This window comes from Macrosteles quadrilineatus, unplaced genomic scaffold, assembly GCF_028750875.1.
Source record: "Macrosteles quadrilineatus isolate MER2022 unplaced genomic scaffold, UCM_ALF_1.0 Scaffold_120__1_contigs__length_311821, whole genome shotgun sequence".
In the NCBI taxonomy this organism is placed as follows: Eukaryota; Metazoa; Arthropoda; class Insecta; order Hemiptera; family Cicadellidae; genus Macrosteles; species Macrosteles quadrilineatus.
The window spans coordinates 250,777-266,749 of record NW_026542713.1 but is presented as its reverse complement, the minus strand read 5'-3'; the positions used below and the strand labels follow the sequence as shown (position 1 = coordinate 266,749).

General features: G+C 37.1%; 1 protein-coding gene across 1 annotated transcript; it reads left to right on the top strand.

The window, feature by feature from the left end:
- Positions 1–8,088: 8,088 nt before the first annotated feature.
- Positions 8,089–12,045, top strand: LOC128982122 (uncharacterized). The gene is made up of 2 exons (XM_054401171.1): positions 8,089–8,992; positions 9,524–12,045. Exons 1-2 carry the CDS (start codon positions 8,089–8,091, stop codon positions 12,043–12,045), a joined length of 3,426 nt encoding a protein of 1,141 aa, XP_054257146.1.
- Positions 12,046–15,973: the final 3,928 nt, after the last annotated feature.

Below are 15,973 nucleotides of genomic sequence, written 5' to 3'. Positions count from 1 at the left end.
ACCTTTCAGTATGTAAATGGCATTGTAGGAATTCAAGAAATTGTCGGAAGGGAGCGTATTTAAAAAGGAGACGACGAGGTGGTTTAAATCTTTGCAAAAGCATTGACAACAAAGTTTTACCGTCGGAATTAATTTGCCATAAAGCAGGATTCACATAAAAATCCAATCAAAATCAAAATCAAAATGTCCGCAATAAACCTTTGAACAACATTAACTCACCATCACCAACAATGAACTTCAAACAAAGAAAAATCCAATATTGCTATCTACCAAATATTTTATTATTAACATTTCCATTACTAAGATCAGAGGATTATTAAGTTGAGAAGTTACAAAAATGTGATGACAAAAAGCAAAAGTAACTAACAAGTATGAAATATAATTATAGCTGTAAAAATGTTTTTTGTATACTGTTTTTGCTTGATAGAACGGGAATATTTTTGTATATAAGCGCGTGGAAAATAAAAAAAACATAGTTTAAACTATGACAAATGTGACGTTTTTTAACAATATTTTTCATTGAAAGAAAACCATAAAAAAATTACAACTTGATAAGAAAATGTCCAAAACAAAGTGTCTTATCAATATTTAATAGTAACAGTTTTATGTTACTACAGTTTTATAAAACTTTGAGTGAATATGACATAAACATGACCCAAAGAGTAAATCACGAAATTTATTTCTTATTTTTATATCTTCTTGTAACCTATGTATGTGAATTGGCAGTATAATTTTAAAACAACAGCAAAGTTACCAACGGTTTTTGGAAGGTTTGGGTTTGGGGGTTGTAAGGGTTTTTGCCTCCACATATCACCTGACCACAGGTGTTCGGGTAACCAAGCTGTTAGGCTAATTGCTTGAATGATGTAAAAACACCCTTCCTGCAGCTGATTAAATAGCCTCTCATCGTGTAGACGTCTGAGAAAGTAATTTGTGGTTGGGTTGACAACCTAAAAGCATTCATTAATTAATTTTGGTTACAGGAATTGATGGAAGTTGTTGATACGTTTTTTAAATGAATATTGATTAGGTTTTCAGGTTGAGAGATCTTCATTTATTAGTCTTTACAGGATCTTTGAAACATGTGGTCATTGATGAAAAAAATGTATTACATTTTCTACAATATATTTAAGAAGGTACAGAAGCTAAACAATCATTTCTTAAAATTGAAAATATTCAATGTTCAACCCAAAACAATCAGAAACAATAATAGCAAAATGGCTGAAAGACCATCAAAGAGTAGTAGATATGGTCGAAGGTTCTCTTCAATACACATATGAATAAAAAAATGTTACTAGGTTAATATTTCTAAGAACAGTAGAACAATTTACATCTAAGTTTGGATCAAAGTCTAATAATTTAAATGAATGTAAACTACGTCATGATGGTCCCTTGGTTAAAATGTAAGAAAAACTTACTTTTAGTAAGTTATCTAATAAACTATTTTTTTGTTCTGTAGAGAGTGTCTTGCAAGTTTAACTACGAACCAAAAAGATAAAAAATGATGATCGAATGTTTATAAGTTACCACCAACTCATGTCCCAAGTGAGCTAGCAGCTCTATTGGCATCGTTAGACGAGTAGACGATCTTTAGCAGCACAATACCAGCTTCAATTCGCTGCTTTTGATTGACAATTGTAACTTCCGCAGGGAGTTCAACAATGCCTATCGCCGGCGGCAACTTGAGTAGGTACTCCACACAATAAGACCAATACCAATACACCCGCGGGATACCACGCCCTTATTTTCTACGTTTACAAACCAATGCAGGCCTTTAGGAGAGTACAAGAGTAGGAAAAGCAGCTCTTGCGGCCACCAATCAGAGAGCAGCATTTCATCCCCACCCTTCCCCCTAGGCCATGCCCCCTTTTGTCCCACGTGGTCACCCTCTGGTGTCCCACGTGGTCTAACCTCACTTTTGTTTTCGCGCCAAACATCTAACCTCACTTTACGTATTGCATACGTAGGTTCCCGCCAAACGAAAAAAACTTCACCTTCCCGCCAAGAAACATAACCTCACTTTCGTGCTAAACGAAAAAAACTTCTCCTTCCCGCCAAGTAACATAACCTCACATTTATTTTCGCGCCAGACGAAAAAATCACCTTCCTGCCAAGTAATATAACCTCACTTTCGCGCCAAACGAAAAAATCACCTTCCCGCCAAGTGACTTTCGCGCTAAACGAAAAAAACTTACTTCTTCTCCGCCGATTCCCGCCAAACAACGTATTGCGTAGGTTCCCGCCAAGTTACATAACCTCACTTTTATTTTCCCGCCAAACAAAAAAAACCTCACCTTCTCGCCAAACGAAAAAAACTTCATGTCCCTAGCAAATAGTATATAGAAAACTTGTTGTGCACCCTTTAGGACAGGGTTTGGGACTGTCCGAGTGTCTGAAGGACACCCCCAGGTTCAGGTATTATATCGTATTGTACTTGTATCCAGAGGAACTGGCTTAGTATTATACCATATAATACCCCCCTCCCTTATTTTGAGGGTGCACTTGGAATTGAAAACGCAGTTATAATGTTACAAATATTTATTCTACAAGCAAGACACATTACTAATTTATAAAGAATTGAGTGAAGTGTTAAAAACTACTGAGCACTACTACTACTGAACAACATGCTAAAAACTAATGTTTATAAATAAGCACATTTGGGGAATTCCCCACCATCCCCGTACATTTAACACTATACAATTTAGAGTTTGTGAAACATTCTAGATCTTCGTCTGTGAGGAGGCTGGTGAACCTCGAGGGTAAAAATGTCACCCTCTCCTCGCCGGCAGATGTGGTGACGTGTAGTACGATCACCATGGTTCCGAATCTCGTGTTGATTCGTCTAGCAGATTGAATTTTCGCCGGCTCGGTCAGATCTTTGATGGGGACTTTCAAAGGGGAAGAGAGCACCTCGCAAGACGACAGCTTTGTAGAAAGATCCATCTAAAACCATATAATATTGTCGTAATAATATTGTATGGATAGTCGAGTGGTTATAGTGTTTGCTTTTAAATCTGGAGGTTGCTGGTTTGATCCCCGGTTGATCCCTAAAAACTATGGGAACTATGATAGTAAAGAGGACCTATGCTGTTATTTTTACATTACAGGATCATTGATGCATCATAGATGAATCATAGATGCATCATAGATGCATCAAAGGATGGATCATTGATGCATCATAGATGCATCAAAGATGGATCATTGATGCATCATAAATGAATCATAGATGCATCATAGATGCATCAAAGATGGATCATTGATGCATCATAGATGCATCAAAGATGGATCATTGATGCATCATAGATGAATCATAGATGCATCATAGATGCATCAAAGGATGGATCATTGATGCATCATAGATGCATCAAAGATGGATCATTGATGCATCATAGATGAATCATAGATCCATCATAGATGCATCAAAGATGGATCATTGATGCATCATAGATGCATCAAAGATGGATCATTGATGCATCATAGATGAATCATAGATGCATCATAGATGCATCAAAGATGGATCATTGATGCATCATAGATGCATCAAAGATGGATCATTGATGCATCATAGATGAATCATAGATGCATCATAGATGCATCAAAGATGGATCATTGATGCATCATAGATGAATCATAGATGCATCATAGATGCATCATAGATGGATCATAGATGCATCATAGATGCATCATAGATTCATCATAGATACATCATAGATGCTTCATAGATGGAACATAGATGCGTCATAGATGGAATGCATCATAGATGGAACATAGATGCATCATAGATGGAACATAGATGCATCATAGATGGATCATTGATGCATCATAGATGAATCATAGATGCATCATAGATGCATCAAAGATGGATCATTGATGCATCATAGATGAATCATAGATGCATCATAGATGCATCAAAGGATGGATCATTGATGCATCATAGATGCATCAAAGATGGATCATTGATGCATCATAGATGAATCATAGATGCATCATAGATGCATCAAAGATGGATCATTGATGCATCATAGATGCATCAAAGATGGATCATTGATGCATCATAGATGAATCATAGATGCATCATAGATGCATCAAAGATGGATCATTGATGCATCATAGATGAATCATAGATGCGGATCATTGATGCATCATAGATGCATCAAAGATGGATCATTGATGCATCATAGATGAATCATAGATGCATCATAGATGCATCAAAGATGGATCATTGATGCATCATAGATGCATCAAAGATGGATCATTGATGCATCATAGATGAATCATAGATGGATCATTGATGCATCATAGATGAATCATAGATGCATCATAGATGCATCAAAGATGGATCATTGATGCATCATAGATGAATCATAGATGCATCATAGATGGATCATTGATGCATCATAGATGAATCATAGATGGATCATTGATGCATCATAGATGAATCATAGATGCATCATAGATGCATCAAAGATGGATCATTGGTGCATTATAGATGAATCATAGATGCATCAAAGATGGATCATTGATGCATCAGAGATGCATCAAAGATGGATCATTGATGCATCATAGATGAATCATAGATGCATCATAGATGCATCAAAGGATGGATCATTGATGCATCATAGATGCATCAAAGATGGATCATTGATGCATCATAGATGAATCATAGATGCATCATAGATGCATCAAAGATGGATCATTGATGCATCATAGATGCATCAAAGATGGATCATTGATGCATCATAGATGAATCATAGGTTCATCATGGGTTCAATATGCACATCATTCATACAATACAGAGCCATTTAGTACAACAGGAACGTAGCTAATGCCTGTACAATATAAGTAACGGACTGATTGTATTAAGCTGCATCAGGGGATCAATATACAGTTCGTTCTTACAATACAGAGCCATTTAGTACAACAGGAACGTAGCTAATGCCTGTACAATATAAGTAACTGACTGATTGTATTAAGCTGCATCAGGGGATCAATATACACATCATTCATACAATACAGAGTCATTTAGTACAACAGGAACCTAGCTAATGTGTGTACAGTAAGTAACTAACTGATTGTAGCTGCATCAGGGGATCAAATAAATATATTATATTGAAATATTTTTAATGTAGCTTTTGAACGGCACTACTATAGTAGTTAAAGAAATAGCACTTATATTGGGTAGGAGTTTTTAATACTTTTTATAGCTAAAAAAAGAATACAATTGGAATTCAAAGCTCGGTTGGAAATTCGCCAAAGGCTCCGCACTATGATTGTTGGATATTTTAGGTTTCATGATTTTTAAATCCAGTCCATATTTATATTCTTCCGTTTCAAACAAAACCTAGCCCAAGTAATTTTCCGCTATTCAGCCGCTCTTCGCGATAACGAAGGTATGCGGCCTTTGCCCTCAACACTGATATCTTTCCAAACGACGCAGTCCACTGTCGTCCGCCGCTGAACTATCACCATATTTACTATCGTATATCCGCATCATCTTTTCAACATCCCGCAATTTTTACCTTTTTTCTTTAAATTAATCAGTCTGTACAGTGCTAATGGAAGTGACAATAGTTTTTTTTTTATCCCAAGAAGAAATTATTTTTTGTTTATTTAACGGACAATTGTAATAGTGCAAGTAGGTCAACGTGTGCATGGACAGTCCTCGTCGACGCCGCCATTGCCCAGTGCTTCAAGTCAGGTGGGGTACCCCAAACCAAACATCTCTTCAGCTTCACTAAGGTCTGTGACAGCAATTCAACATTGTTTAGCACTTTAAAAATTAGCCTAATTAAGACTGATTAATTTCATTCTATGTACATATTTTTCTTATTATACCAAACATTTTTTGGGCCTCATCGAACCGGATTATTTTACCAGTTTCTGGTTAGAACATAATTTTATTTATTCCTACCACGAATACTTGTAATATCACTTCATTTTTTACGTATTCTAGCTGAATGGTATTTCATTTCGATTTCGTTTCTCATTGCGTGGAATAATTTTGCTCATTCCGCCATTTTGTATTTGTGCTCCTTTTCCTGTACGATTGTGAGTCCAAATTGACATTCCTGTTCCTGTTTCAAATAGACTATTCCAATATTCCTTCCTGGAATTTCCTGTCCGCTAACCGCTACGTCACTGCCACAGCCATCTACGACGTCGAGTCTACGGCTACAAATATCAAGACTTCACTACCGCATCGCTTGTCAGCCTGTCAGTTCACTTTAGCTGTCAGCTTGTCAGATTTTTGTTTACATTACTACATTTGAGTGATAGTCAGAATAACCTCAAATCTACTCAAGATTGACTTTGATTTCGAACTTATTGACTGATTCAAATAATTATCATTGCAGTTAATAAGTAAACAAATAATATAACTGATATTATTTTCAATGGTTTTAATGTGCACTGGATTAATATGAGAAATACCTATGTGAATATTTTGCTGATGATAGATTACGACAAGTAAGTTATACTGCACATATACTTGGAAATATTTCTTAAACTATTTAAGCCACAAAATAGTTTGGATTATTGGTATAAATAGTTAACCTATTTTGTTAAGAAAGCATCTCTTATTATTATGTATTTGATAGCACACCATTAAGTTGTACTACCTATGCAGTGTTGCTTTTGCCTGTGCTACCCATAGCCTAAGCATAGACTATAGGCCTAACTTGTGCATTTGAGAATTTGATTAAATTGAGGAAAGTCAAATTATATTTTATTGTCTTATCATTACTGCAGATTTGTTTTGTGCTGAATATTTCCTATGTTTAATTTTCTTTCAACATGAGGTTTTCTTCCTTCACCAAACAGAGTGAACTTATTCAAGCTAGGCTTGAGTCAATAAATAAACAAGTCAATGCATTGAAAGAAACTCAGGTTGTGACTACTTTAAGCGAGCAACAGATTGCTAAACTTAAACTCTTGTCTCAAAGTGCAATAACCAAGCACTCAGAATTTGAGAGAATAGTAAATAAACTTTTTCAAACTACTCCCACTCCTGAAGATATTCAAGATGATAAAATTACTTCACTGCAAGAAAAAATTTCTGATTATTTTGTTGAGATTCAGTCAAACTGTAGTTTGTTACTTCCACCAGTTAAACTTGAAGAGTCACGCCTAAATGACTCTACTTCCGAGGTAGGCCCTACTACTCCTACAGTTAATCTGACTGTGAAATTGCCGCAAATCAAACTGCCAACATTCTCTGGCAATCCTGAGCAATGGGTCTCATTTCATGGCCTGTTTGAAAGTACTGTACATAATAATAAAACAATTTCTAATGTTGAGAAATTCTCATATCTCATAAGCTGTCTTTCAGATGAACCTTTGAACTTAGTTAAGTCTATACCACTAAATAGTGCTAATTATGTAATTGCTTGGCAAACCCTGCTTAAGAGGTACCACAATACAAGGCTCTTGATTTCATTACATTCTACTAACATCTTGGACCTACCGCAGCTTACTAAGCCTAATGTTACACAACTTAGGAATTTTATTTCAATTTTTAATGGAAATCAGGAAGCTCTTAAAGCACTTGGCCATAACATAACTGATGACAACCTGATCTTAAGTACACATATTTTGAGAAAGCTTGATTCCGCTATGCGTTCAGATTTTGAACAAAAACGAGATGACTCAAAACAGGTTCCTTCTGTCACAGAAATAATAAACTTTCTGGAAAATGAGTGTTCTTACAGAGAGGCGGCTAACTTAGGCTCGACCTCACATGCTAATTCTTCCCTTCAGTTAAAAAACTATGGAAGTAGTAAGAACATGCCTTATCTAGGTAGGCAAACCGCTAGTCCCAAGCCAAGCAAAGTTGTAATGCTTTCTTCTAATGACAATGAACAAGCTCATACTTGTGCTTACTGCAATGGAGCATCGCATAACATTTTTCGCTGTGATGTTTTTGGTGCCTTATCACCACACGATAGGTTCAACTTCATTAAGAACAATAGCCTATGTGTTAATTGTTTAGGACGACATTTCTTAGGCTCATGTAAGTCATCCAGTTCGTGTCGAGTTTGTTTTAAGCGACACCATACGCTACTGCATTTTTACAAAACGGACCAGCCTATAATGAAAAAATCTGTTAAGCCCTCGAATAAGACTCAGGCCAATTCCACAACACAATTGAAGGCTCCTGTACCGCAAGGATTTGAATCAAATACACTCTCTGCTCATGTAGACACTGGTGCTGCCAGCCACAACTGTACTGTACTTCTTGCCACTGCATTGGTAAAAATTTCTACCTCGAATGGTCATAATATTATTGTCCGAGCTGTGCTTGATAGTGCATCACAAACGAGTATAATATCTGAACACTGTGCCAGTATGATTCACATTCAGCGTTCGTCTGTTGGCGTTCACGAGATAAAGGGCATTGCCTCAGCTCGAATAAAGCCTAAGGGACTTTCCTTTGTAAATATTTCTTCGCTTAACGGGAAAACACTTGCTACGGCACATCCTGTCCTCATACTTGATAGAATTACCAATGATATGCCTAGTGTCAAGATATCTTCTGAAATAAAGGCTCAAATCAAAGAATACGCACTTGCCGATCCCAACTTCGACACTCCTGGACATTTGCTCATCGGTGCGGATCTGTTTGCTCAAACTATTATTGGATCTGCCACCAGTCTTGGTGATCGTATGCCATACACTATAAACACTATTTTTGGATATGCTGTCCTTGGGAACGTGCCTACTTCACAAGACGGCCAAACCTTCAGTGGATTGACGACTTTACTTTCCATCAATGATCTTACACTTCATGAAACACTTCAGCGATTTTGGGCATTGGAAGAACCACCTGCTTGTTCTAAGCTATCCCCAGAGGAAATGGAATGTGAAGATCATTTTTTGAAAACTCACTCTCGTGACGAGACGGGAAGATATGTTTGTTGTTTACCGTTCAAAGAAAATCCAGTAAAACTAGGAAATTCTTCTACAGTTGCTTTACAAACTTTCAAATCGCTTGAACGTAAGTTTCAATCGCAACCTGATTTCAAAGAAAAGTACATTGAATTTATGAATGACTACGAATCCTCTGGTCAAATGAAACCCTCAAACTTATTTGATCTAAATAACCAATATCATTGCTTCTTACCACACCACGGTGTCTTTAAGGATGGAAAGATACGTGTTGTATTTAATGCGTCCTCTCAAACTTCAACTGGTGTAACACTTAACAGTCTACAGCATCAAGGACCCAAGTTACATAATTAAATAACAGACATAATTCTACGTTTTCGTCAAAATAGGATCGCCTTTGCTTGTGATATCAAACAGATGTTCCGTATGATCTCTATTCATGAACAAGACCAACGTTTTCAACTCATCTATTGGAGAGAAGAAATGTCACAGCCGCTTCGAGTTTTTCAGTTGACAACCGTTACTTATGGTATGACTTCTTCGCCATTTTTGGCTAATCGAGTAATACAACAATTAATTCATGATGAAGGAAAGAATCATGAACTTGCTGCTCATGCACTTAAACGACAAATTTACGTAGACGATGCGCTACTAGGCAGCGATACTGTTGAAGAAGCTGCAAAATTACAGCAAGATGTAATAAACCTTTTACGAAAAGGAGGCTTTGAACTTCGCAAATGGGCGTCTAACAATAGCCAAATATTGGAAAATTTACCCCCTCAACACTGCTTATCAACTGACTTACCTTGTGTTAGTATTCTTGGACTGAAGTGGAATCCACACTCAGACACATTCTCATATGCAATTTCTGAAGCTCCATTGATTTTTACCAAAAGAGCAATTTTGTCTTCCATCGCTAAGATTTATGATGTAACAGGCATGCTTACCCCTGTTATTTTTTGGGCTAAGGCTCTCATGCAGCATATATGGTCACTAGGCCTAGATTGGGATAATACTCTTCCTAGTGATATTATCGACAGATGGTCAACTTTTGTCAACGAACTTCCTGAGATTGAAAATTTGGAGATTGGCAGGTACATATCTCTGAGTGATGCGGTTAATATTCAGTTGCATGGATTTTCAGATGCAAGTGAACTCGGTTTTGCTGGATGTGTTTATCTACGAACTGAGAACCCGCAAGGCAGTATATATGTCAACTTATTAATAGCCAAGTCACGTGTGGCACCCCTGAAACGTATCACGATTCCTCGCCTTGAACTGTGCGGAGCACATATTTTAGCCAAACTGTTACACTACTGTGTTGATCAACTCTCAGATCGCTACAAGATAGATTCTGTTACCGCTTGGAGTGACTCCACTGTGGCTCTTTCATGGATTCACACCCCTTCTCATCGTTTGAAGTTATATGTTGCAAATCGTGTTGCACAGATTCAAGAATTGACCCCTTCCTGCATATGGAAACACATTTCTACTCTTGAAAACCCCGCTGATGTTGCCTCTAGAGGATTAACCCCATCTCTTCTTATTCATAACAAGCTCTGGTGGTCTGGACCCACATGGCTTAAGAGTTCATCTGATTCATGGCCTCAACCATCGAGTCATCTTCCCGAAGAGGAACTCCCAGAAATTAAAACCACAACACTAAATCTTCTTACGATAGCTGAAGATCAAGATCTGAAGTTTATCAATAAATTCTCTTCATGGACTAAACTACTTCATGTCATGGGCTACGTTTTACGTTTTATTTCCTGCTTGAAAACTAAGCAAAGGATTACTCATTCTCTCACACTTGAAGAGTTAGAAGTATCGAACAAACGGATTTGTTGGCTTGTTCAAAGAGAGAGTTTCTCTGAGGATATTAATTCCCTGTCAAAGAAGAATGTGTGTTCTTCTCGCATTCAACGCCTTTCACCGTTTATGGATGATGAAGGTTTGTTAAGAGTTGGAGGACGACTGAAACATTCTGAGTTGCCGTACAGCGCCAAGCATCAAATTATCTTACCAAAGGATCATTTTGTTGTAAATTTGATAATTGATTATCATCATCGCATCTTTCTTCACTGTGGACCAACACAACTCCAAGCTGTTCTTCGTGAGAAATATTGGATACTTTCTGCTCGTAGTATCATACGCTCCAGGATTTTTAAACGCCTGAGATGTTTCAGAATGAAACCTAAGCCAAACACACCATTGATGGGAGACTTACCTTCCCCAAGAGTGGTAGCAACCCGACCTTTTAATGTTACTGGAGTCGACTATGCCGGACCATTTACAGTGAAATTGTATGTCCTAAAAAGGCTTCAGCCTATTAAAGTTTATCTTTGTCTATTTGTCTGCTTTGCAACGAAAGCCGTACACTTAGAAGTTGTGTCGGATTTGTCCTCAGAAGCTTATATAGCAGCTCTTACACGTTTTATTTCCAGACGTGGTTCAGTGAAGGAAATTCATAGTGATTGTGGAACCAACTTTGTCGGAGCAGCTGCTGCACTTCACAAATGTTTTAACAACCTCCTTTGCAATCCAGTAACTCACCGTTTTGCTGAAGAAAACAACATTTCTTTCAAATTTCTGCCTCCACACGCGCCTCATCAAGGTGGCTTGTGGGAACGAGCTGTTAGGAGTGCTAAGCATCACCTTCATAGAGTAATCGGTGGCCAAATCCTGACTTATGAAGAATTCATAACTCTCGTGTCACGTGTCGAAGCAATATTAAATTCAAGACCGCTTACCCCTCTCTCTGGAGATCCGAATGACTTAGAGTCTCTAACCCCAGGACACTTTTTAACTGGTGGACCTCTGAAATCCATGGTTGAACCTCAATATGATGAAACTTCTTGTAACCGCTTGAGGAGATGGCAATTAGTTCAGGCATTCTCTCAACACATCTGGACTCGATGGTCCCAAGAGTATCTGCATACTCTACAGCATCACTCTAAGTGGACGAGTAAAACAGAGAACCTCAAGATTGGTGACCTTGTTGTTATTCATGAGCCTAACACTCCTCCCCTACAATGGAAACTTGCAAGAATCACCGCAGTATCTCCAGGAGCAGACGGAATTGTACGAGTGGTCCATCTACGCACCGCTACAGGGAACTTCAGTCGGCCAACCGTCAAAGTTTCCCTTCTTCCTACCAATTAATTCCTAAGCATTCCCTTTCACCCCCTTTCAATTTATTTTCATTTGTCTTTTCCCATTTTTCAGTTTTTTCATTGAACCAGGTTGGTTCAAGGGGGGCGATATGTTGGATATTTTAGGTTTCATGATTTTTAAATCGAGTCCATATTTATATTCTTCCGTTTCAAACAAAACCTAGCCCAAGTAATTTTCCGCTATTCAGCCGCTAACGAAGGTATGCGGCCTTTGCCCTCAACACTGATATCTTTCCAAACGACGCAGTCCACTGTCGTCCGCCGCTGAACTATCACCATATTTACTATCGTATATCCGCATCATCTTTTCAACATCCCGCAATTTTTACCTTTTTTTTCTTTAAATTAATCAGTCTGTACAGTGCTAATAGAAGTGACAATAGTTTTGTTTTTATCCCAAGAAGAAATTATTTTTTGTTTATTTAACGGACAATTGTAATAGTGCAAGTAGGTCAACGTGTACATGGACAGTCCTCGTCGACGCCGCCATTGCCCAGTGCTTCAAGTCAGGTGGGGTACCCCAAACCAAACATCTCTTCAGCTTCACTAAGGTCTGTGACAGCAATTCAACATTGTTTAGCACTTTAAAAATTAGCCTAATTAAGACTGATTAATTTCATTCTATGTACATATTTTTCTTATTATACCAAACAATGATTGTCATGCAAATCACCTGTTTAAGAGTTTTGCTGGTATTGCTAACATAAGAGACACGGCGTAGATTGCACAATAAATTCCGTTTGCAACGATTATATAATTGTTTTAAGATAACCCTCCGGAAATTGCCAGATTTTTAGAATTGATTAAACGCTATTTTACCAAAAATTACAAAATAGTTAATCAGCTCTTCGTTTTGAAGTGCACTTTTGATGACGGTAATTTATGTTAATTGTGTAAGTATCTTTTGCGGATATTTTTCATCACGAATAGTAAAAACCCAAATTTTTGGAGGAAGATCTTTGCAAAGATTACGTAAATAACATAATTTAGCCGGTTTGAAATAATGGATATTAATTAATTGTAAAGCTGACCAGTACAAAAATATTTATTATAAAGTGTTAAGCAATATTTCAAATAAGAGGAACTATAAAACTCGGGTGTAAAGTATTAACAATTCAATGTAACAAAACATAATCACGTAGTAGGCTAGTATGCAAAAATAACCTGAATTGTTTTGTGGTTTTTGCTATTTTTAAGGTAAATTAACTTAAATATAAAAGCTAACATTGTTTGAAATTAACAGTAATACAATAGAACAACTATAACACATAATAATTGTTCAGAAATCAAGAATATCTTTTTACAAAATGCAGGGTTACATAACTGGAAAACGTCAGTACAACTACAACTAAAATATTGTTGTTGTTTGTTGTGTTGTAAATATTGTCGGAACAAATGTATCTATCTGAAAACAAACTGAAAATTGAAGCTAATAGAATATGTTGTACATTTTCCACTCACGTGCTCAAAACACCGCACGTGGAAAACGGTAGATTCTGGGGGAAAACTGACTTGAGACTTGGGGCGGGGACAATAGCAATCCCTCAATCAATTTGGTCCTCTCAACGGCAACTGTTGACTTAAGCTAAGGGACTGAGCATTTCATACATTACCTCCCCCAAAAAGCGCCCCTAACCGCTCCCCACAGGAGTATAGGGAGTCCCTCGGCACTAGATTTACAAGTCAAATCGTCAACTCGCAAAGAAACCGCAGGTGACGTTTAAATCGCTTCGTAACGTTTCGAGAGTTATTTCGAATCGTACCTTTCAGTATGTAAATGGCATTGTAGGAATTCAAGAAATTGTCGGAAGGGAGCGTATTTAAAAAGGAGACGACGAGGTGGTTTAAATCTTTGCAAAAGCATTGACAACAAAGTTTTACCGTCGGAATTAATTTGCCATAAAGCAGGATTCACATAAAAATCCAATCAAAATCAAAATCAAAATGTCCGCAATAAACCTTTGAACAACATTAACTCACCATCACCAACAATGAACTTCAAACAAAGAAAAATCCAATATTGCTATCTACCAAATATTTTATTATTAACATTTCCATTACTAAGATCAGAGGATTATTAAGTTGAGAAGTTACAAAAATGTGATGACAAAAAGCAAAAGTAACTAACAAGTATGAAATATAATTATAGCTGTAAAAATGTTTTTTGTATACTGTTTTTGCTTGATAGAACGGGAATATTTTTGTATATAAGCGCGTGGAAAATAAAAAAAACATAGTTTAAACTATGACAAATGTGACGTTTTTTAACAATATTTTTCATTGAAAGAAAACCATAAAAAAATTACAACTTGATAAGAAAATGTCCAAAACAAAGTGTCATCAATATTTAATAGTAACAGTTTTATGTTACTACAGTTTTATAAAACTTTGAGTGAATATGACATAAACATGACCCAAAGAGTAAATCACGAAATTTATTTCTTATTTTTATATCTTATTGTAACCTATGTATGTGAATTGGCAGTATAATTTTAAAACAACAGCAAAGTTACCAACGGTTTTTGGAAGGTTTGGGTTTGGGGGTTGTAAGGGTTTTTGCCTCCACATATCACCTGACCACAGGTGTTCGGGTAACCAAGCTGTTAGGCTAATTGCTTGAATGATGTAAAAACACCCTTCCTGCAGCTGATTAAATAGCCTCTCATCGTGTAGACGTCTGAGAAAGTAATTTGTGGTTGGGTTGACAACCTAAAAGCATTCATTAATTAATTTTGGTTACAGGAATTGATGGAAGTTGTTGATACGTTTTTTAAATGAATATTGATTAGGTTTTCAGGTTGAGAGATCTTCATTTATTAGTCTTTACAGGATCTTTGAAACATGTGGTCATTGATGAAAAAAATGTATTACATTTTCTACAATATATTTAAGAAGGTACAGAAGCTAAACAATCATTTCTTAAAATTGAAAATATTCAATGTTCAACCCAAAACAATCAGAAACAATAATAGCAAAATGGCTGAAAGACCATCAAAGAGTAGTAGATATGGTCGAAGGTTCTCTTCAATACACATATGAATAAAAAAATGTTACTAGGTTAATATTTCTAAGAACAGTAGAACAATTTACATCTAAGTTTGGATCAAAGTCTAATAATTTAAATGAATGTAAACTACGTCATGATGGTCCCTTGGTTAAAATGTAAGAAAAACTTACTTTTAGTAAGTTATCTAATAAACTATTTTTTTGTTCTGTAGAGAGTGTCTTGCAAGTTTAACTACGAACCAAAAAGATAAAAAATGATGATCGAATGTTTATAAGTTACCACCAACTCATGTCCCAAGTGAGCTAGCAGCTCTATTGGCATCGTTAGACGAGTAGACGATCTTTAGCAGCACAATACCAGCTTCAATTCGCTGCTTTTGATTGACAATTGTAACTTCCGCAGGGAGTTCAACAATGCCTATCGCCGGCGGCAACTTGAGTAGGTACTCCACACAATAAGACCAATACCAATACACCCGCGGGATACCACGCCCTTATTTTCTACGTTTACAAACCAATGCAGGCCTTTAGGAGAGTACAAGAGTAGGAAAAGCAGCTCTTGCGGCCACCAATCAGAGAGCAGCATTTCATCCCCACCCTTCCCCCTAGGCCATGCCCCCTTTTGTCCCACGTGGTCGCCCTCTGGTGTCCCACGTGGTCTAACCTCACTTTTGTTTTCGCGCCAAACATCTAACCTCACTTTACGTATTGCATACGTAGGTTCCCGCCAAACGAAAAAAACTTCACCTTCCCGCCAAGAAACATAACCTCACTTTCGTGCTAAACGAAAAAACTTCTCCTTCCCGCCAAGTAACATAACCTCACATTTATTTTCGCGCCAGACGAAAAAATCACCTTCCTGCCAAGTAATTTAACCTCACTTTCGCGCCAAACGAAAAAATCACCTTCCC